The sequence below is a fragment of the Tenrec ecaudatus genome, chromosome 1 (genome assembly GCF_050624435.1).
Source record: "Tenrec ecaudatus isolate mTenEca1 chromosome 1, mTenEca1.hap1, whole genome shotgun sequence".
In the NCBI taxonomy this organism is placed as follows: Eukaryota; Metazoa; Chordata; class Mammalia; order Afrosoricida; family Tenrecidae; genus Tenrec; species Tenrec ecaudatus.
In genome coordinates, this window is record NC_134530.1 from 182,425,488 (window position 1) to 182,448,476 (window position 22,989).

The window sequence follows — 22,989 nt, forward strand, 5'->3', positions numbered from 1 at the left end:
ATATGAAGGCAACCCAAAAAGTACTACTACAAAATCATAGAAATCTTTATTAAGCACACATGTCAAAATGTGAAGCTATTAATTCTTGACTAATCTTAGTCTACATTCTTCTGGAGGTGGTGTTTCTGCCTCTCTAACCCTTCTCTGGAGAACACCATGGTCTTGATTTATCTAGTTGTCCAAGACTGTTGGAAGAAGGGTATTCATTGGTTCTGAATTGCTTGATAACAACTCTTCAATCTAGAGCTCTTTATTACTTTAGCCCACTCTGGAGTAAGCAGTATATATAATTCATTTCTCAACTACATAATTTAAATTACCATAAATGATTAATATAAAAGATGCTGTATTTCAAGGTTTCCATTTCTGTATCTTATATTTAAAAATATTTAAATTAACAACCACTTGACACATTAGCATAAACATAAAGGAAAATTCTAATTTACCATTTAGCAATTCAATGAGTGCAGGGATTATTCCAGATTTGGCTAGTAATGCAGCACAAGAGTCATCCATAGATACAGTTCCAATCATTATAACCACTTCTAAAACAAGGTCATCTTCTGCAGCACCTAGTAAGGTTAAATCATGGAAACTTTTCATTGAAATGTCTTCATATACAGATGGAGTTTGGCTATCAGAAAAAATAGTATCTGAGGTCTTAAAGATTTGTCTTAAAATAAACGGCCAACTAAGTGGTGTCAGCTAATTTCACATGGAAAAAGCTTACCAGCCTGTGTGATCTAAGGATTATAGATAATACAATCCAAGACTGGAGGAGGGAATGGTATTAGAACTTAAATTCTGAGCACCCAGTTTGCAGATGCCTATGAAAGAGAGTGAAAGCCTCAAATCCATTTGCAGAGTCCCTAACTGAATTAGGTCTCTGGTGAATACCCTCTGACCATAGTCTAGGGATATAAGAGCCTTGCTGACAGATAGGTGCAATGTAATGCAGATGTAATTAGGTTAAAATGTATATATCCTATCATTTATTCTCCCTTTGGACTAATTTTAAAGTTCTAGTTTTTAATATTTTCTGCTTTCTTTTCAATTGAGATCTTTCTGTTTTTTTAAAATGTTTTTCTGTACATGAAATCCAGGATAGGTAAAATTCTATAAAGACAGTACTGGATTAATGGTTTCTTGGGGTGTGGCAGGGGAGATTGAGGTGTAAGTACAAAAGAGAAGAAAATGTTCTAAAATTGTGGTGATAACCATAATTAAATCATTGACTTATATATCAATAAAATTATTAAAATATTTTTCTGTATCTATCAGAGTGAAAGAAAAATGCTAAGACTAATTCTGATACAATTCCTCTAATACTATCAAATTTTCAATGCACCGAAAAGATAATGAAACTACTATTAAATGACTTAGTATAAATCCTTGCCATGATTGCAGACAGATTCTTTTTCCAGACTTCCATTTCACGAATAACAGTGGGGTTAGTAATGGAAGTAATAGTTTTGGAAAACACAATTGAGTGACACAGAGAATATTATACTAATTTGAATGCCTTAAAGGACTGTGTGCATGCCTGCATGAGTGTACAGGGGATTTGGTTAAAGCAGTGGGGTAGAGTAGGACAATAAAACAATGACAGTAGAAAAGTGAGGAGAAATATTATATTTAAAAAATATTTAGTTAGCACAATATGAAGATAAGGAGCAAATACCCATCTTCCTAAGAGAATAGTCAGAACTATAGCTGTAGGAGGGGTAAAGACAGCCTAGCACTATGTCACTCTTGTGTCCATCTGGTCAATTGTGGCTCAGCAATCCCAGGGGACAGTGGACCTGCCTCACAGGGTTCCCAGGCTGGAATCATTATGGAAGCAGACTGCCTGGTCTTTACTCCTGTGAAGCCACTGGTGGGTTTGAACCACTCACTTTTTGGTTCCTTTCTAGTATGTATATAACAAGAGTAACAAAACACTCCATTAGCAGTATTATATATAACAGAAAAAAATAACCTAGTGATTATGCAAAAGTAGAATTCTTAGCACAGACCTGGTTTTAGTTTATCCTTTAGGTACGGAACCAACTTGTACTCCTTAAGAACCAATTCCCAGTCTAAATCTGGAATGGTCAGGTTTGCAAGCGTTCCTAAACATTCTATCACAAACTCTTCCTCTTCATCATTAGATATCTGGGCTGCAAGGTCACCAACATAATCCTGAATAAGACAGAAACATTTCATACACATTTAAAATGTTTTCTGCAAAAGAACCACCCAATAAATTAACCTATGCTGCTGTTACGTTAGGTTCCATCAAGCTGACTGACTCACAGCAGTACTGAGCACACAGAATGTAAGTGTATAGACAAGTGCCATCTTCACAATCGTTGCTATGTTCGCACCTATTGTTGCAGCCACTATATCAATCCATCTCGTTGAGAATCTTCCTTTTTTTTTCTTTCTGGTTCTTTACTTTACCCAAGCATGACGCCCTTTTCCAGAAATTTGCCTCTCCTGATAACATGTTCAAAGTACCATATATACTCGTGTATAAATCAAGTTTTTCAGTACATTTTTAATGTAGTTTTTGTGGTAAAATTAGGTGCCTCTGCTGACATTTGGATTGGCTTATAATTGAGTGTATACAGTATGTGAGATGAAGTCTTGCCATCCTCACTTCTAAGAAGTATTCTGGCTGTACTTCATTCGAGACTAATTTGTTTGCTCTTCTGGCAATCCATGGCACTTTCAACATTCCTCACCAATACCATAATTCAAATACATCAATTCTCTGATTTTCCTTTCTTCTTTTCCCTTCTTTCCCTGCCCCTTTCTCTCCTCCCTTCCTTTAATCCACAGGAAGAAAAAAAAGTGTCAAATAAAATTCTCTTTTTAAAATAATTCTGAACTAAGTATTTAAAGTTTAGGCATTTAGACTGCGGTGGGTGGTTGGGTAGTCAGGAAACAATAAACCGAAAGCACAACATGAAAATGTATGACCTAATCATACAAAGAAATTCCTGACAGTAGAGCCCATTAGGTTGTGAATTAGTATTTGATCAGAGCTCAGGAAGAGTTACATTTTCAAATGCTTTATTTTAAAACTCCAATCCTTAATTTATTTTATTAATAGACAATAAGCCAAAAACGATACATACAATAAACAAATTTTTAGTTGGTCCATCATGTTGGGAAATGTTCCTAATCATTTTCATCAACAATGGATCCTTGAATTTCAGAGCTCTCTTCATGAGCATCTTAAGCCCATTTCCTGATAAAAACAATAACACAAAATTCCTTCAATAAAATTAATGCTAACATAAGTTTAGTGTTTTTGGTTCACAATGCTCAAATACAAATTTATGCAATAGTGAAATGCAAAAATATTAAGTATAAAATTAGTGCATACTTACAGAATATTTTAATTCACTCCAGAGAATTCCCTTGTCCCATTTTCCCATCTAACTAGTCTTCACTTGGAATCATTTTCCTTCCTCTTCCTCCTGTCTCTCAACCACCTCTCTTCCCACTCCCTTCCCTTTCACTCACCTTTACTTCTCTTTCTAACACAGGTTGGTTTTATCTGTTGTGTAGCTTCATATAAATGGAATTATGCAACTATTGTATTGTAGTGCTCTTTATATATTATATATGTAATGTACTTTTATGATGTATATACTTTGAGCTCTGGAAAATGTGCCATAAATTTTTTTTAAAAAACTAAATACTCCTTAATCCAGAACAATTTTAGTTGTAGTTATTTATCTTAATATAAAAATGAAAAGGTATAGAGATTAAGATAAAACAACCATCACAAGAGAATTTTTTGAGCGTAAAAGAATTAGTAACAAACCAAATACCCAAGGTATTAGGTTACAATGGCACATCTTTACTTTGGACTACTTTGCAGATTATTAACAATAATGTTTTATCAAAGTATCTCACTCCATGGAAATATACCCAATACTCTACTAATTAAAAGACCTCCAAGGTAGAACAGAACATTATTTTTATATAGAAATATGCAGCTGTATTACACTAAAATTTTATACTATAATCATCTTGGGTGGTGGGAACAAAGATTTTAACTTTATCCTGTTTGCTTACTTATACTTTTCATCATAAACATCTTGCTTTTTACATAATAAAAAACCATTGAATAGTTTATGAAGCAAAATATATTACAGGTCATTTACCAAGATAATAATGTGGGAACAATAACCTATATAATTATATGCATCATTTTTAAAAACTCCCAACAGATAATTTACTCAGTAAAATATACACAAAATGTGTTGTTTCTTCTAGAAAATGCTTGAAAATTTTTATTTTAATTAAGCTTAACTTCTTATGATTTATAAAAAGTTACTGAGAATGCCCAATTTTGCTCTATGAATATTCCGAGTTCTCTTTTCCTCAAAGAAAGATAATAACTATAGTGAAGAAACTATCTCAAATTAGGGCTTTTATGTATAATTCTTAATTCCTTATGATATATTTTCCATCATATGCCAATTGCCATATACTCAAGAGATTCCAAGAGAGTCCCTGTGAATGTCACTGTCACTAACCTTCACAGATAAGCTGTACATTCCGCTTGTTAGCAGCAAGATTAATGCAGAAAGAAATGAGTTCCAAATCAATTCGTTCGTCCGAACATTCAAACAGCATCTTCATTAACTAGCAAGAAACACAGACTATACTTAACTTAAAAAGAACAACCATCTCGGAAGCAATATGTTATCACAATGTCATCTTAGATTGTATACTGAAAATGACAAAATATACTTTACATTTTTCAGGCTCTCACTGTTGAATCACTAAAGAAATGCACAATTAATCAACTACTGCATGCATGGCATTATATAAACAGTGGAGTAAACGAGAAATATTAGATCATTCCTCTACATTGAAAGATTTAAAAATGTTGTTTGGAAGCAGAGCATTCCAACCAAAGAAGAGAGTTTGTGCAAAGGTCATACGGTAGGAAAGAACATGATTCTTCTGAAGAACTGGAAGAAAAGAAGCATGTGATGGTGAGGGAAAGAGTTTTGAGAGAGAAGTATCTCAAGGCCAGACCTTGAAGGGTCTTGAAGTATATATTAAAGATTTGGGGAGCACATCCTCAAGATAATGGGGTGCCATTACAGACTTTAAAATTTCTGTTTCAAAAAGATCTAGCAAGTGCAGATTGAAACAGGGCAACACAATTCAGAAAACCCCTTGGAGAGCTAGTAGCATATTCTAGTATTCTAGGTATGGCAATGGCTGCCCGGACTAGGGTAGGGCAATGGGCTGAGAGATAAGAGGATGAATTGGAGATATTTTTGGAAAAAACATCAAGACTGAATTAAAAAATTTAAAAAAACATTGAATTTGAGAACTGAGTTAATGTCTGGGCTAAAGAACAGAAGTCTAGGTTGATTCCTAGGTTTTGACATGGAATAAAGGACATGGAGAAGGTAGTACTAACTAACATTAACCAAAAATAGAAAATGCAGAAGAAATGGTTAAAGGGAAGGCAGGGACTTTGATTTTCAATTAATTAATTTTAAGGCATCTACAATATAAGTTTTATACAGATACAAATAGAGGAAGCGAGACACACAGACCGGACTTTAAAGAAAAAGTTAAGACTAGAGGTTTATGTTAGGAGTTTAGGTTGTGTAATTTAGGTATTACTGATAACTGAAGCTATAGGATGAATCAGATCATTTGGGTAGGAGTACAATGGGAAGAAAACTAGTAATATTAAGAGAAAGGGAGGAGGGTCTAAGACGCAGCTGCTGGAAAGAGGAAAAAGCAGGTGACCACTGGGCAGAGTCTACATTTGTCATGTTGAGAACAGTTGCAATAATTAAGAAATGAACACATTCCATATCACAGTTTGGGGAAATTAGTCTTTATTATTGGCCAATCAATAATCTGTTGCTGTTATTTTAGGCATTGTGGCTTTGGTTCTCACATAGCGACCATATGCACATCAACTGTTATGTTTGAGTCCATTGCTGCATCCAATTCATATTGACGGTCTTCCTCTTTTCCCCTGACCTTGTACTTTACCAAGCATGACGTCTTCTTCCAACACATGTCCAAAGTCATGAGATGATGTTTCCCTGCCCTTGCTTCTAAGGACTAGTCTGGTTTTATTCCATTCAAGACAGATTTGTCTGTTCTTCTGGACATTAAGAATGACATCGTTCTTATTCCATGTCTTCTTCTGAATCTGTGTTGAATGATTCATAGTTCCCTGTTAATGTATCACTACAACTGAAATATCTCCAGCAAACGAATTGCATGATGCTGCTCATTAATTGCTGCATTCTATTGGGTCATCTTTCTTTGGAATGGCATCCATATAGATCTCTTCCAATAGGCTGGCTAGGAAGCTGCTTGGCATACACTAGTGAGTGCTTCCAATGCTCCGTCAACTTGGTGACATTTCAATTAGTCTTCCATTCCTGGTGCCTAGTCTTACAGCAATGTCTTCAGTGCAGCTTGCACCTCTTTCAATACCATCAGTTCTCAAAATACTTGATCATCAAACAATTTTTTGGTACAATGACTATATTCCTTTCATCTTCTTTTAAAAATTATAAATTAGGTAGGTGTTTACATTTTAGATCATTAACTTTGTACTCAATAATTTAAGCTACTGATCAAACCCTCCAATAATTTATCCTTTCCTGCACTTAGCTTTCTCTTCTTCTTCTTATGGATCACCACCTCCCACTTCACCAAGTTAACCGGTGTCAAGCGCCAAGTCTATTTGCTTTCTCTTCCCTCCCTTTGCCTCGTTCAATATTTTACCCATAGAATTCTTTAATATTAAAATACCAACAGGTGGTAATGTCTTCTTCAGTTCTTTCAGCTTGAGTTATGTTGAGCTTATCATTCCTTTTTGCCTATTTCATTATGATATTTTATTTTGTCTTTTGGAGCTTCCCTTGAGAAAAATTTTTGTTTAGCTCTGTTACTTTATTATTTCTTCCACTTGCTTTAGCAATGTCACGAACAAAAACAAGTTTCAGAGTCTCTTCTGACACCCATTTTGGTAATTTCTTTTTCGTCTTTTTAATGACTTTTTGCTTTCTTCGTGTATTATGCTCTTGAGTTTCAACAACTTGTCATTTGTGTTCAATTTGTCAAATTTGTTCTTGAGATGTTCTCAAAGTTCAGGAGGGATAGACTCATGGCTGTATTTTGACTCTTGTGAACTTGTTTAAAATTGTTCACCTTCAATCTGAATTTAGATATGAGCAATTAATGGCCCCTTCTACAACTGGCTCTTGGTCTTGTTTTGGCTGATGATATCTAGCTTCTCCATCATCTCTGCCCACAGATACAGTTAATTTTATTCTTTTATATTTATCTAGTGAGCTCCGTGTGTATAGTTACCATTTATGTTATCAAAGAAAACATATTTATAATGAGGAAATCATTGGTCTTCCAGAATTCCATCATAAAATCTCCAATTTCATTTCTATCACCAAAGCCTTATTTTCCAACTACTGATCCTTCCTCTTTGTTTCCAACTTTTGCATTCCAAACACCAGCAATTATGAAGGCTAAAAATAGTTTCATATCTATTACTAAAGAAATCTTTCTTTAAGTCCAAATTATTAAGAGTTTAGTCCAATCTTCAAAGTTTAGAACTTTATTTTTTCTTATGTTTTTAATCTCAGAAAAATACTTCTCAGTCAATATGCCTTCATAAATCCAGCACAATATCTTGTGTAGTTGTGTAATAAACATTGACTGCATAGCTCCCACTCTGTTAAATATTGCTCTTATTGTTTTGTGTGCTTGAGTTGAAAAAAATATTGCTCTTATTGTTTTGTGTGCTTGAGTTGGTCTAAAGTAAAAAAGTGGAAATTCATTGTATTCTTAAATGCTAGTAATACATACTTGGAAATCCAAATTAAAAACATAAGTCATTTACAACTGCTCCCTCCCCCCACCAAAAATCAAATAATTCTTAGGAATTTTTTCTTAAATTAGAAACTAGAAAGAAAAACATACAAAAATACCCTCCTACTGGGTTCTGTATGTTAAAAACTACCAACCACGACAGTAGGTAGATGTAAGCTTTTACCATGTCTTTTCCAAGAGGTCAGTTCTTCAATCAAAGATGTTGGTATTCATGGAATCTCAAAATCATTAACATTTAATAGTGCTACAGAATAGAGAGACAGTAGAACAATAATAGAATAATCTTACTTGACTGGGTACATTTATTTAACAGGTTTTGCTAAGTATTTGTACATTAACAATTAATTAAAAAACACAAGTTAATAAAAATATAAGTGCCAACCCTCTCTTTACTATATTGTTTTTCATACTTTTTAAAATTAAAACTCAACTACCGATTTCTTCCTATCATAATAATGAAAATCATTGATATCAAAGCACAGTTTTAAGGAGGCAAGAAACTTATTCCTAATAGGAATTATTTGCTTCAAATCGACCTTTGTAATATGAAAATTGCCCTTAAAAATGGGCTTTCAGATGATGCTTTAGAAGCTGTGGACAGTATTTTGATAATTTCCATGTTAAATCTTGGTAAAAATGAGTGATCAGGAGCTACATTTAAAAAAAGTGGGGGGAGGTGGCATGGTTTGAAATCTTTCCTGCCTCTCCAAATACTCAAAAGAAATTAGGATTAAATGTGAATGGAATGTAAGCGATATACAATTAGTTTTCATAATAAGAAAGGGAAACATTTCCATTTTAATTAATTTTAAAACCATAGTTTAGTTCGAGCACCATATGCAACAGTGTCGTTATTTCATTTAATTGCTGCCTGTGGCACTTCAAAAGTAAATGTAATTGCTGCCAACTCGGAAATATTAAAATTAGATTTGTTCTGTTTTAACTATGTTCATTGTCATCTTTTACTGATTTAACAGGAAGGCACTTAAAAAGGGCTTCAGCTTGCACAATGACCAGGCAATAGTGTTCAATCAGACAAGTCCCATATTGAGTATCAGATACCAAAGACCCAAGACTGAAATCACTGTGTCTAGACTCTCTGGCACCTGACTTCACTTATTTACCAGTGACCAGAGGCCAACCCCCACAGCTCTCTGTATTCACATACACCTCTACCACCCCAACCCCCTGCCCAAACATCTTTGAATGATTATGCCAGAACTTTGCATGCCTCAGGAATCTCTTCTGACTGGCTACTCCCTAACTCTGCTGTTTGAAGTGATGCTCTGGTTTCTGAACTTCGGCAGATAATGGCAGGCAAGAGCAAAGGGGGCTGTCAGAAAGGACGTTTACCAGCATTCAGCTAGAAAGAAGCATGTAGATCAAAGACCGGCCAAGCAGGACAACTGTGGTCGAAAACATGTGGATAGCTATGAGATTCTTGCATACTGTTCTTGGGTAAAATATTAAATAACATCATGACATCACTACCTAACCATGTACTTTGATTGGCCATTCTATTACCAATAAATACTTTTTATAAGCATCTGGATGGCATTTGCACCTATTTAAACAAAACATGCATCTCAGAGGTCTAAATAACAATGAACTGTTAATGTGTACTTTTAACTATTATTAGAATACAACCATTAACTCCTGGTTATCCCCAAGTATGCTTACCTGAAACAATCTACTCACTTTGACCATTAAGTTCATGTATTAAAAAAAAGACCCGATCTGGCCTACAGATTTTGTAAATCAGTGAGAGAATAAGGGTAGAAAATTCAAACATATGATGGGGCTTCAAAAAGTTCATGGTGAAATGGAATGAAAAAGTAATGGAATTTTCCACAATTTTATTTTAGCCATTGGATAATTAAAGGCAATAAAGAAATCAAGCAACATTGGAAGATATTACAAAGCATGCTTTAGATAAAATAATAATTTATAATTTATCAAGGGTTCATGAGGGTAGGAAGGTGGGGGAGGGAGGGAAAGAAAGAGGAGCTGATACCGAGGGCTCAAGTAGAAAGAAAATGTTTTGAAAATGATGATGGCAACATAGGTACAAATATATGGATTGTTATAAGAGTTTTAAGAGCCCCAATAAAATTATTTATAAAAAAAGACAATGTCATAATCCTGTACTAATAAGAAAAGAAGTATGCTATATATATAAAATCACTTATTCTGATGTTAAATATCTTATAAAAGTGCCCTATCTAATTATAGGTTTACCCTATAAAACATCTATATGATAAGAGATATTCAAATCAGACTATGGATAGGTCCAAAATGTTTTACAGTGCCTTACTTTTGTAGTGTTTTACAGTCTACACAGTTCCTTTACAAATATTATCTAATGCAAATAAAGGAAATAACCATATTCCACGTTCTTCGTGAGCAGTGAAATTGATGTGTTACGCTTCACTTTAAGTAGGTTAAATAATAGCTCTCACAAATTATTTGGAAGTTTCATAAGTACTACTTTGAGTAGCCATTACCAATGAAAGGAGTATCTTTTTAATTCCTGACACAAGCTTGGGAATTTCAATTTAATTCCTGACTTTATTTTGCAGAGAATTTGGCGCTGGGTGGCAATTAAGCCATGTCGATCCCCCCACCCCATCCTCCAATATGCCAAAATTGAATCCTGAAGTACAAGACGCAGGTTGGATGTACTTTAGGAACAAATATATCTAGAGTATCATTTGGTTTTCTCAAAATATGACCTCATATTAAACAAGCTTAAAGATGTTTACAACATGATTTGGTAATATAACCTCACGATTACAATTAGGCCTTAACTAAAAAAAAAAGCAGAATAAGAAAAAGAAAATAAGTAAAACAACGCTGAACCTTAAATGAGTCATTAAAGGTTTTATTCATGAAACACAGCCAACCAGTTACCCATGCCAGGTTAATTCTGACTCAAGGTGAGGCCATGAGCAGACCACTGTTACACAGGATTTTCAATAGTTGATTTCCTAGAAGGAAATAATAGTCAAGGCTTTTTTCCAGGTTGACTCTGGATGGACCTGAACCTCTAACCTTACTGAGTGTGTTACGCACTTGCACTACCCAGGGACTCCCTTTATAAAATACAAATCATAAACATTCTGACAACTCTACTGCAGAAATGTCTGATGTATGAAAATGATCTGTTGAGAAAACATGGGTGAATATTGCTCTTGAAAAGGTATGGAGGAACACTTTCTCCGTGCAAAGTTTTGTTGCTAGGTGGATGAGTGATTTTCAACTTGCATTGGACCCCATGTGACAGAGAAGAAGTTCCTCGCCGGGTTTCCCGCTGTAAAGTTTACAGAAGCTGGTCAACAAGGTTTCTCTAGCAGAGCTGATTGGGGTGGGGAGGTGGTGGTCCTAACTGCAAGCACTTAGCCATTGTGCTCCTTATATGAAGGCTTACACTGGAGAAACAGCAGTGATTCAAAAGTAATCTAGCAGGCCTTCATTTTCGTTTACGTAAAATAAAATTTTATATTTGAGATGGCTATTATAAAAGACTAAGATAACTCCCAATTTAAAATTTTTTCTTCTACGTTTTAGTTCTCAGGTTGCCTTTGTTTAAATGTTATTTTCATTTTAATGTAAACTAGATAGACGGAGTCGATCTCTATAACAGTATGATTCTTGTTGGGCCCCTTTCTAATTCACTGTCCTGCCTGCAGTCAGTGAAGTTTGAACACTAAATGGGATTGCAAAAGAAACATCCTTGGAAACTACAAACCAGAACCCTTCAGGACACGTAGAGGGCTCCATGGTGAATCACCTGCAATCTCTCTTTGCCTGGCTACTCTTTCTTTGGACACTTGTTGGACAAGAGTTTGATCAGCATTAGCATGGCTTACAGTCTGATATGTGTTATCTGCCTCCTTAGATAAGACATGACTATGTTTTTTCCATGGACGTCTACTTCTTCTAAACAAGAGTTATTAGATTATCTCCTGATATAAAAGGCTAAGAAATTACCCTTAAAAGCACATGAACTTTTAACTGCAAGTAAGTAAACTATTACAATTCTGAAATAGCAGATTCAATTTTAGAGTTGCTTCACCAATTTGGAATGAGTAGGATAGTACAAAAAAAAAACGAAACGGCAAATTATGGCTACTCTAAATGTATTTTAAATAGCAAGTAACATACATTAAACTCACATTAGTCTTAGGAGAAATTACTTCAGTAAGTATGACTGTCATTCATATGTTCCTAAAATGTTTTCAGAAGTGTTATTTTTGCTGTATATTACACAATCTGTAAATTTTTCTGCTTCCATTAATTTGGTCTTCAGTGTCTGAAAATGTTTTGAAGCTATGCTACTTCCTCTGAAGTGGACAGTCGATTCCTTCTATATTGTCTTTTCTGTCTGGAAGCTCTACTGAGACTTGTTCACTTTGGGTGACCCTGCTGGCATCTGAAAGACAAGTGACATAACTTCCAGCATCATAGCAACACACAAGCCAACACAGGATGGCAAACTGACAGACAAGTGGTGGGCACTTCAATAGAAAGAAGTCAAGGTGCTCGCACCTGGACAAATAGACACCACCATGATGAATGGTGAAAAGGTTGCAGTTGTCCAGGATTTCATCTTACCTGGAGCTTCAAGGAACACTCAGGGGAGCAACAGTCAAGAAGTCAGAGGACAGACTGCATTGGGCAAATCTGCATAAAACCCTTTTAAAGTATTGAAGAACAAAGATGTTACTTTGAGAACTAAAGTGTGCCTGACCAAGGCCATGGTATTTTCATTCACCTCATATGCATTGGAAGCTGGACACTGAGTCAGAAAGAAGAAGAATCAATGCATTGGAATTATGGTGTCGGTAAAGCACACAGAATATAGACTGACTATATCCGAGAAGTACAGCTAGCGTGCTGGTTAGAATCCAGAATGACAACACTTCATCTCACAAGTTTCGAGCATGTTGTCAGGAAAGACCAGTCCCTGGAAAAGCACCTGTCATGCTCAGTAAAGAGAAGTCAGTGGGAAAGACGCAGAGCCTTGACAAGATGGACTGTCACAGTAATAGTTACAGCAATGGGCTCAAATATAACAATTCTGAGGATGGTACCGGACTGGGACAAGCCTATGTACAATAATAGAATGTTTTCCTCTAATCTTGATGTCACATTGTTCTTCGTATAGTCTAGCTTCTTGGATAGTTGCTCAAGATATAGATTGAATAAATATGGTAAAAGGATACAACCCTGACAGACATTTTTCCTGATTTTAAACCATGCAGTATCTGCTTGCTCTGTTCACACAAGTACCTTTTTGTCTCCATAGAGGTGCTACATGAACACCATGAAGTGTTCTGCAAACCGTATTCTTCATAATGCTCTCCAGAGCTTAGGATCTGCAGTTCAGTGTTTTTGCACAGGCAATACAATACAAGCAAACCTTTCTGGTATTCTCCACTTTCAGTAGAAGTCCATCTGATATCAGTAACACGATCCCTTGTTTGACATCCTCTTCTGAATCCAGCTTGAATTTCTAGCAGCTCCTGTTGATGTAATGCTACGACCATTCTTGAAGGATCTTCAGCAAAATTTTACTTTCATGTGACATTAATGATGCTGTTCCATAATTTTTACATTCTGTTGGTTCAACTTTCATTGGAATAGGTACAAATATGCATTTCTTTCAGTCAGTTGGCCAGGTAGCTCTCTTCCAAATCTCTTGGCATGAACTAGTGCCAAGATTGAATTATTCCAATATTGAATTATTTTTAGCTATTGGAATACTTCTATTGGTATTCCATCATTTCACTGAGTATTGCTTTTGGCTAACGCCTAGTACAAACTTCAGTTTCTGCTACCTTTGAAATGTTTGAATGTTGACTGATCATATATAAAATATCTTGGAAGGTATTTGACACATGACAAAGAATTTTAATGGTGATTATATTCATAGACCCTATTTAACAACACATATATTTACTTAACATATATTCATATTTGTAATATTGAAGAGAAAAAGTTTAAACATAAAATTTAACAATGGTTATATTATGATACAACCATACAACATAACATACCCATTAGAAATATTTTTTGAAGACTGCTCAATGACATAGAAGAGTACTTATGATCTATTATATAATGTATAATTATATACTATACAATGCTAATATATAACTACTTCTAAAGTATGTAGAAGAAAACAACCCAAAAGTTTAAAGAGTTATCTCTGGGTTTAGGTTATGCTGTACTTTCCTAATTTTCTCTAACAAAATTATATTATTCATAAAAAGATAATTAATCTATTTTTAAAGAAGCAGTATATCTAGCATGATCAAGACAAGAAAGTTAAAGATATACATTTCTTAATAATCTTCTTTAAAATACTTAAATTGCTCACCTGTGGTATACAATCAGTGTATGCAAACATTGATTTAAAGCGGTCGTCCATGCTTATGTGGTAGAGAATGCACATTGCTATTTGTTTGTAGCTTTCATTTCCTGGAAATTAAAAGATATAAATATATAATGGATACGATGATGGAAATAAAAAACGATGAAGGTAAGTCAAAAAAGATCACAACTAGCGTTCCAGTATACAGACATACAGATTTATTCCCAGTAAAAGATGTTTAAACATGCCTCTGTGACGGCTGTAGATGAATTCTCTCAGTAATACATTTGTCCTAGTCTTGCTAGGGTGCCTTCAGAAAGAAGAAATCAAAGAAGTGTTGTATAAAAAATTAGGTAGCCCAAAGAGCTGATATTTCTTCCAGTCTTTCAACCATGATCAAAGATAATAAAAGCAATGTTATGGAATAAATCTTTACCAGAAACAAGTCTGGATTCATAAATAAGATCCAGGGGAAAGGTCCAATGAAAACAGTAGTTTCCAAGGGGATCTGATGAACCAGCTCAATTCAAGGCAGAACGTGCCGCTCAGAATTCCAAAGGGGTGATCTCTCCATCAAGATTACCCCTGTGGAATTCAAGAAAAGAGCTACCCCTTCTTTGGTTCAAGTCTCACACTGGGATGGCTGTGTTGTTGCTGTGATGCTGGAAGCTAGGGTACTGCTATTTCAAACACCAACTGGGCTAAAGTGCACAGGTTTCAGCAGTTTCTAGACTAACAGCAGACTACGAAGATGGTACAGGCTGTCCACGTTAGAGGGATGAGCCACAGAACACTTTATGGATAACAGCAGGACACTGTCCGGTACTGAAAACCGAATGAATAGCAGACATGTTTTCAGGAGAGACCAGTTCCTTGAGAAGGATATATCATGTTTGATAAAGCAGAAAGGCGGTGAAAAAGAGGAAGACCCTAGACAAGTTGGATTTACTCAGTGGCTTCAACAATGGGCTCAAACAAAAGAACAATTAATTTTGAGGATGGTGCAAGACCAGGCAGAGTTTTCTTCTGTTGTACATGGGGTTGCTGAACTGGACAACAGTACCCAGCAATAACAACAATCTTGACAGATTTTCTCGAAGGAAACAGGATGATCATAGAGGTTTATTATGAAAAATTTTAAAGAAAATCGTAAATTGTATTGATAAGAAAAAAGGCCATTAAGGTTGAGCTGAGGAGTTTCTTTTCTCATGTCAATGCACCTGCTGCAAGAGTAACAAGAGCTATCCTGCAAGATCTTATCAGAAAACCAAGCCCCATTCACCACATAGCCCTGATCTTGCCCCTCCAGACTTCTTTTTATTTCCCAAACTCAAAGAACAATGAAAGGAACACAGTTCGAGCCCCTCAAATACATCAAAAGTGGCATTTTGATGTTGTGTTAAAAAAAAAAGCAAAAAAAACAACTAAAGAATTTTTCAGGGAAAGGTTAGTGAAGGGTTAGATTAGATGTGAGTAAACCTAGAAGGAAAATACACCGAGAAGCAATAGCTTCATATTTTGGTATTCCTAGAATTTTATAGCAATACTTTTTGACTTACCTTCATACTTAATTTTTTTCTTGATCTATATCAACTAAATTCACACACACATATATTGTGTCATCTTCAAGAATTTCTTATAGGTCAGAATTTTCAAAATGAATATGCTGTCTGTTTGAAACAGTTTTCTATCTCTTTTCACTGATTTGAAGATCATGAAGAGTAATAACATATGGTCAATTTGAAAGTAGAGGAATTACATGATCTATTAAAATCCCATGTGAGTTTTCAAATCTCTGATTTGTCATTTACCCCCTCCTAGTTTCAAAGTACATTAAAGTTAGAGTAACATTACCTCAAACGTTCTGAAGTAACCCGTAGACTGGGTAGTCTTTCATAATTTCTAGTCATGCTTTTATTACTTTTTAAAGGTGGAAATATTGTTATACTTCTTTCATCATGTGGTGATTTTCCTGGTGTCTGATTTACAGGAATCAAGTGCCTTTCTTTGTTACTTGTACGTCACCACGATTAACAGCTAAGTTAATTACATATCATGACAAAACAGCAAGGTGGTAAACCCAATTTGGCTTATATTGGGACATTAAAAATGATTAACTCTTAGAGTTGTGATTATTTAAAAAAACACACAACTGTGAAAAAATAGACATTCTATGTTGGATATTGGTTATACATTTTAACATCAATGATAAATTGAACCATAGCAAAAAATACTAAAATTCTTAGTGCTTTTAAAGAGTTTTAGACATATCCTCTCAGGTGATTAAAAATATCACAGACTAAAACTGAAATATATCAGTACAATTAGTCCTAGACAGATAGTAGTATCTACAAGGGTTTGAGATTTAGTTAAAAGTGCTTTAAGATGTCTCAGGAAGTCAGTAAAATAAATTGAAAAACATAGTAACTCACTATTTCTCAGCTTAACTGATTCTTCCTTACCACCCTGATATCTTTTAATCTATTATATAAGCACGAGGAGGGGAAAAAGGACCTTATACAGCTCAATCATCCCATCCCCCAAATAGTACATACCACAAAACTAGGTACTTAACATTTATTGACTGGCTAAAAAACAAACAAGCGTATATTGATTTCAATATACGGTAGCCCCATATGTGATAAACTTAATGCATTGTCAAATATTTACTACATATAAACAGAATGTAGGTCATTTAATCTTCAAAATAGTCTATCAAATAGGTGCGAGGGGGCTTCAAAAGTTCACGGAAAAATGGAATTAAAAGACAACAGACATTTTTCATGAATTTGCTATACAACCTTGTAAGTGGTTCACCTTTGAGCAGAACTTAAACACAGGTGTCATCCCCCAAATGTGCGGAGAACTATAGGACCCTCACTATGCAGGCCAATTCTTCTCCAGCCATGATTCTTTGAGAGAAGAATGGAAAACCAGACAAAATAAAATAAAACAAAACCCTCCTGCCATTTAGTCAGTTCAGACTCATTTTAAGATGAGGTGGTCTGCTGCCATAAAGATTTACAGCCTCAGAAACCCCAAGGGTCAGGGACGTCTACCAAACCTTTGGAGATCCTATTAAGTGCGAAGTGAGTTGATGGCAGTGAGCTTGGTCTTTTGAGAGAAGGGTCTGGAGAAAAGGTAAAGCAAACAGTGATAATTCCTTCTTAAGCCTTTACAAAAATTGAGTAAGTAGGTATTATCTTTGATTTGGAGATGGTGCAATAGTATTCAACGAGGCTGTGAATTTTTCCAAAGGAAACAACTGTGATTCTGGGATTTAAACATAGGTATGAATACAATATCCTGATATGGGCTTTCTATTAAATTTTCCAGAAAGCAGCAAAAGGGGTAAATCAAAATTTTAAATAATTCCTGAATGGCATAGTACAGGAAGGAGATGTGGGAGAAAGGACTCTCTAGGACAGCGGCTCTCAACCTGTGGGTCACGACCCCTTTGAGGGTCAGAGAACCCTTTCACAGGGGTCACCCGATTCATAACAGTAGCAAAATTAGTTATGAAGTAGCTACAAAAATAATGTTATGGTTGGGGGGGTCACCACAACACGATGGGCTATATTAAAGGGTCACGGCTTTAGGAAGGTTGAGAACCACTGCTCTAGGGTGTGGGCATAATGTGCAATAGAGTGATGAATGGAAATACATAAAGACAATTAGATATTTTCCTGAAAACTTGTGACAGATCAGGGCTTCCAACCAGCATGAGATGGTTCCATTCTGGCTTACGTAAACAATGGCAGCATGCATGTAGCAGGACAACCAAATATCTGCGTGTTGAATTTTGATTGTGATTAGGAAACAGGCAGTGATGTCCAGCTCAAAGACGGCAGCCAGCTATGCCACTTTGAATATGTGTTGGGGCTTGGTAGGCCACTGCTGTTTCCTACTCCAATCAAACACCCAAGATACTTGGTTGCTATGCAATGTGGATGCTCCTCTTGTTTCTGTGGACCCTAATGGAGCCCTAGATCAGATGGGGTAGGTTCCAATAGATGAAGGAAATTCTTAAGACATACAAATTGCATTAGGAACCAAGCAGTTTTGGGGTGAGTCCATAATAGCCAAAATTCCAAAATGTTGCAAACTGTTAAAGAGAATAAAATCATCTCAAATCCACGGCTGCTCAGTCAATTCCAATTCACAGTACAGAGCAGAACTGCACCATAAGGCTTCTGTGCCTGTAAATCTTTCCGGAAGCAGAGTGCCACATCATCTTCAAGTGGCGTGGCAGCTGAGTGCTAAACTACTTTGTCAACAGCCTCCCTTGTTGGAGAATAAAGCTTAAACTCACTGCCTTTGAGTTAATGTGGACCCATAGTGATCCCATATAGGTTTCGGAGACTGTAACTGTTTACAGGAGTAGAAAGCCCAATCTTTCTCCTGCAGAGCTGCTGGTGGTTTCAAACTGCTGACCATCCAGATTGCAGCCCAATGCACAACCACTACTAAGCGCTTGATTCTGAGGCAGTATCATATTGTGGCCAAAAGCTCAGGCTCTCTAGGCAGACTGCTGTGTTCACAATGTGGCTCTGTCACTTAGGTTTCCCTGTACTTCATTTTCCTCATCTGTGAAATCAGGCTAACAACGCCACTATCTTAAAGAGTGATTATGTGTAAACCAGAGGAGAGAAGCCAATTAGCAGGGTCGGACAATAAACTGATCCAATCAATATAATTTATTCTTATAGCATTACATTAACTATAACATTTTGCTCTATCCAGGACTTTGAACTGGTTCAATGCGGTTCAGTCATGGCTAGGGAAGAGAGACTGGAACAAATGCAAATGTTTAGTTTGGATGAGCTGGAGTGAACTGGAATGGTAAGGAAAATCCCAAGTTGTAGCCTGCTAGTGTTCACATTGCATGACTGACTATCCACTTTCTTGCAAACAGAGGAGAAAACTGCAGCACCTGGCTCAGCCAACCTTCCCATCCTTCCACCAATAACACAATCTCCTACATTAGGCTTCAAAATGGGCTCACAATGTCTTTTTTTAATCCTCTTATTCCAGGGATTTGACCCTTATTTTTTTCCTGGTTATTGTTCTTGTTCGTCCAAATTTTAAAAATTGGGTATTTTGTTTTTGCTTTGTCAGCCATGAATGAACTGGGTTTGAAGTACTAGCTTTACCAGTAGCATCATGCACCCCTATTATCTGTGTTGTCTTTGTGTTTTTCTATCTTTAGGATTAAAATGGTAAATTATCTTTGGAAATAGTGGGAAAGGTAGCCATCACTTTGCTGAGAGGAGTCAGACAAGGACTGATGCTGAGTCTGTGGGGACTTCACCAAGCCGCTCTCCTGTAGCGCTCTCTTACTTCCAAAGGATGGATTTGTGAGAGTCACTGGATCTTTAGAGATTCTACTCAGTGACCTATATCTGATGAAAACTTGCATCATTTGTCATTCTCTTGGGATATAAAGTTTTTAATGACAATAAAACTTGGGACAAGAAAATGATACTCCCACACACCGACCGCCACACATTGTGAGTCTCCTTTCCTATTCCCTGACCCTACTTACATTTCCAGAATGGGGATGATCATGGATGGACCACCAAGTACAGAAATATTGAAGGCAAACCTCAAAATTAGATACACGATTTCATTTACCTTTAAACAATGTGTCCTTGACAAATAAAATCCATACAATCAGCTGTACTTCCCTGCCTGTTCTGAGCTGGTACATTTGAACAAAGCAAGAAGAATGCAACTAGGGCAACACCGGGGATATTTTTTTCCCTGAAGAAAGAGTGTAAAGGGGGTGATGACCATCTAAGATTATACTCGGAGATCTATCTAACCCAAGGTGCTAACAGGTCTTATGGATTTTGTTGGGTAAAAGTTCCCTTAAAAAAAAATCAAACAACCGCCCCTTTCTATTTTTATTTGGTGAATGAAAAAAAAGATATCAACTGGTTTCTTTTATTCACAAAATAGATATAATATTTTAAGTGATTTTGCTATCAATATGCTACCTGAGGATTCTAGTTCACTGTTGGAAGTTCACATTTCATTTCACCCCTAAAGAATAATATACAAATGAAAACTCTAATATATGAACTATAGCTATCTTAGTCAATGAATGTTAATTACATAAATGACTAACTGCTTGATATAATGCATTCTAAAACCTGTTGGCTTTTAACAGATATCTGACACCCACAACGAAATGACAATACAATTTAGGACAAAAGTGAACACCTGGAGTGGAAATAAAGAAACGTCTTGAAAGAGCCTGAATTTATTATTTCTATAACAGCAGTGCCCAGAAAGTACTAGAGGGTCTCTAGCAGCTAACACATTATCATTTAAAGGCTAATTTGCAGATCAGCTAGCAATAAACAGTCATTAAGAGAGATTAAATGGTCTAAGTAAAATTAAATGCTTATCCTTTATTAAAAACTTAATAGTCTTTTTCATTCTTTGTAAGAATATCTGAGTTCTTATAAAGTATACCTTAAGGGAAAAAGGTATATACTTTAAATATATTGTTGTAATTAATTGAGGGGAGCGAGAGGATGGTTGCTCATAAGAATTCATCACTCGGAACTGTAAAGCCCAGCTTATCTGCTATGAATCCTCCTACAAATGGCAGGCATTTCAAAGGGGTCCCTTTAAGACTTACAGACATCAATTATGCTCTAATGAATGTCCCAAGGAAAAACAGGCTGCCAGCAGTCTTGTCTGCTGGCGTAGTAGCAAAGGCTCTGTGAATCCTGACCAGTGCAGCGAAGAGTGAGCAGTTTGAAAGCTATGTCCTTAATGACTAGAGGCACATTAGTCAAATCTGTTCAAGTAATAAGGGCGGGGTGGGGGGGTGGGAGAAAGGCCTGGTCATTATGATTCCTTTGGTATTCGTGGTAATAAACATGAATCATGATGAACTCACTGGCTATTAAAGCAGAGGTCATAAGTACTTTGATAGGATTTCCACAGGAATTCGCCGTTAATTAGCTGGATCATTATTTGAAAGTGTTACTGAATTATCTTAGCATTTGTGCAGCCATTCTCCCAAAATTGGTCATTCCCAGCTGAAGGCAGTTAATGCCTTAACAAACTGGTCATTAGCTCCAGTAACTGATTTTGTGGGAATTATGGCTCTTATAAAATACATTCAAGAGTTTATAAGAAACGTTGCCCTTTTTTTTCTTTTCACCGTAACGTGCAGCTGTAGTTCAGCTGCAGCCACTGAAGGAAGGAAAAAAAATCAGCTCTCAGGGCTGCGCTCACAATCGATTTTCTGCCAATTAAAGGGCAAAATACATGCTGATGGGCTTTGATTTTTTAATATCTTCAGATTTTTTTAAAAAAATCTCTAAAGTGATTAGTAAAAACACCATTCAACTACTAATATTGCAAGACACTTGGGATTTTTCATTAACAGTTCAGTCATGCAGAAATATGAGTCTGGACACCAGAACTCAAAGCCAAATTTCCGCTTCGGCAGTAGACTCAGCCCAACGCTGTGTGAAAACAGAGTGAGAACACAAGTAATGGGGCACATTCTTAACCAGATTCTAATTCCCTTCTACACCTCAAGAACTCTCTTTGAAGTCACAAAACGTCCATGCAAAGATGGGGGAAATGTGGGGATATGAGCATGTCTGTATCAGAATAGAGTAGGATCACAAATCAGAAGTGTCTTTAAGGCTGCTATGGAGTTGGAGCTTGTGAAGGGATATAGTGAAAATGCAAAGGTAAAACCAGCGCTTAAAAATAATTCTGACAATTAGTGAACACATTGATTGACTGTGTTAAAATCTACTAAACTGCATTGAAAGTAGATTAGGAAAACATCTTTACTATATTTCCCATACAACTTTATGCTTTTATTACTTTATGCATATATTACAGGTACAGACCACTACAATTAGATGACTCAAGTTAAACTTGAAATTCATTGTATTGCCTTCTGTTTTACATTTGTCTACAGTTGTCTAAATCTTTGAATCTAATACAGATTTGAGGCAAATTAAGGCAGATAATAATAGAATTTAGAGGTTTACCCAAACATCAGTATGAAAACATGAAATATAACTATAGCTTTAAAATACCATAATTCATGGATAAGCGATGGTTGAGGATGATTATTTCTTTTTAGTGGTATAAGAAACTGAAATAATAAATCTTTCATTTTATTAGAGTAAGAGACATTTAACAAAAGAGTACACTGAATTCCAATATTTTAAATGCATTTTCATTTCTTTTAGTTTGTACAACTGTACATTTTGCCATGTAACTTATTTTTCCATTATTTTCAACATGTCTTCAATTATTTTATTACTTTGTCTGGAGCATTCTTTTATTACATCCAGAACATACTACCACAAGTTATTTGTAATACATCCTACAAAATATGCATACTTGTGGTACAAATGATAAGCACCCAAAATAAAGCCCTTAAATATGACTGCTTTTTGGCCTACAGGCCCACATCATTTATTTAATAATGTGCTTTGGTGGACTTTCACCGTATAGAAATGGAGACACCCCAGGCAAAATTCACACACACAGTATTGGAACCAGCTGGTGATAGAAGAATCTTAAGAAAAAAGGCTTCTTGATTTAATTGGGAAAACAGGAGGAAGCATAAATTTTACTGCCATTAATAACTTCAAGCAACCTTGATATGACTCGACCTCACCCTGACGGCTAGACATGTGCTTTTTGTTAAAGTGTTTGCCACATCTCAC

At 35.8% G+C, this 22,989-nt stretch overlaps 1 protein-coding gene across 1 annotated transcript in view; it reads right to left on the bottom strand.

Moving 5' to 3' along the window:
• The window catches only part of KIFAP3 (kinesin associated protein 3), a 168,027-nt gene that overhangs the window by 71,217 nt on the left and 73,821 nt on the right, over nt 1–22,989 (bottom strand). Inside the window, exons 11-15 of the mRNA XM_075564772.1 lie at nt 14,279–14,379; nt 4,536–4,644; nt 3,123–3,235; nt 2,016–2,181; nt 447–572 (exon numbers count right to left, since the gene is read on the bottom strand). Coding sequence (XP_075420887.1) covers nt 447–572; nt 2,016–2,181; nt 3,123–3,235; nt 4,536–4,644; nt 14,279–14,379 — 615 coding nt within the window. The remainder of the gene's footprint in view (nt 1–446; nt 573–2,015; nt 2,182–3,122; nt 3,236–4,535; nt 4,645–14,278; nt 14,380–22,989) is intronic.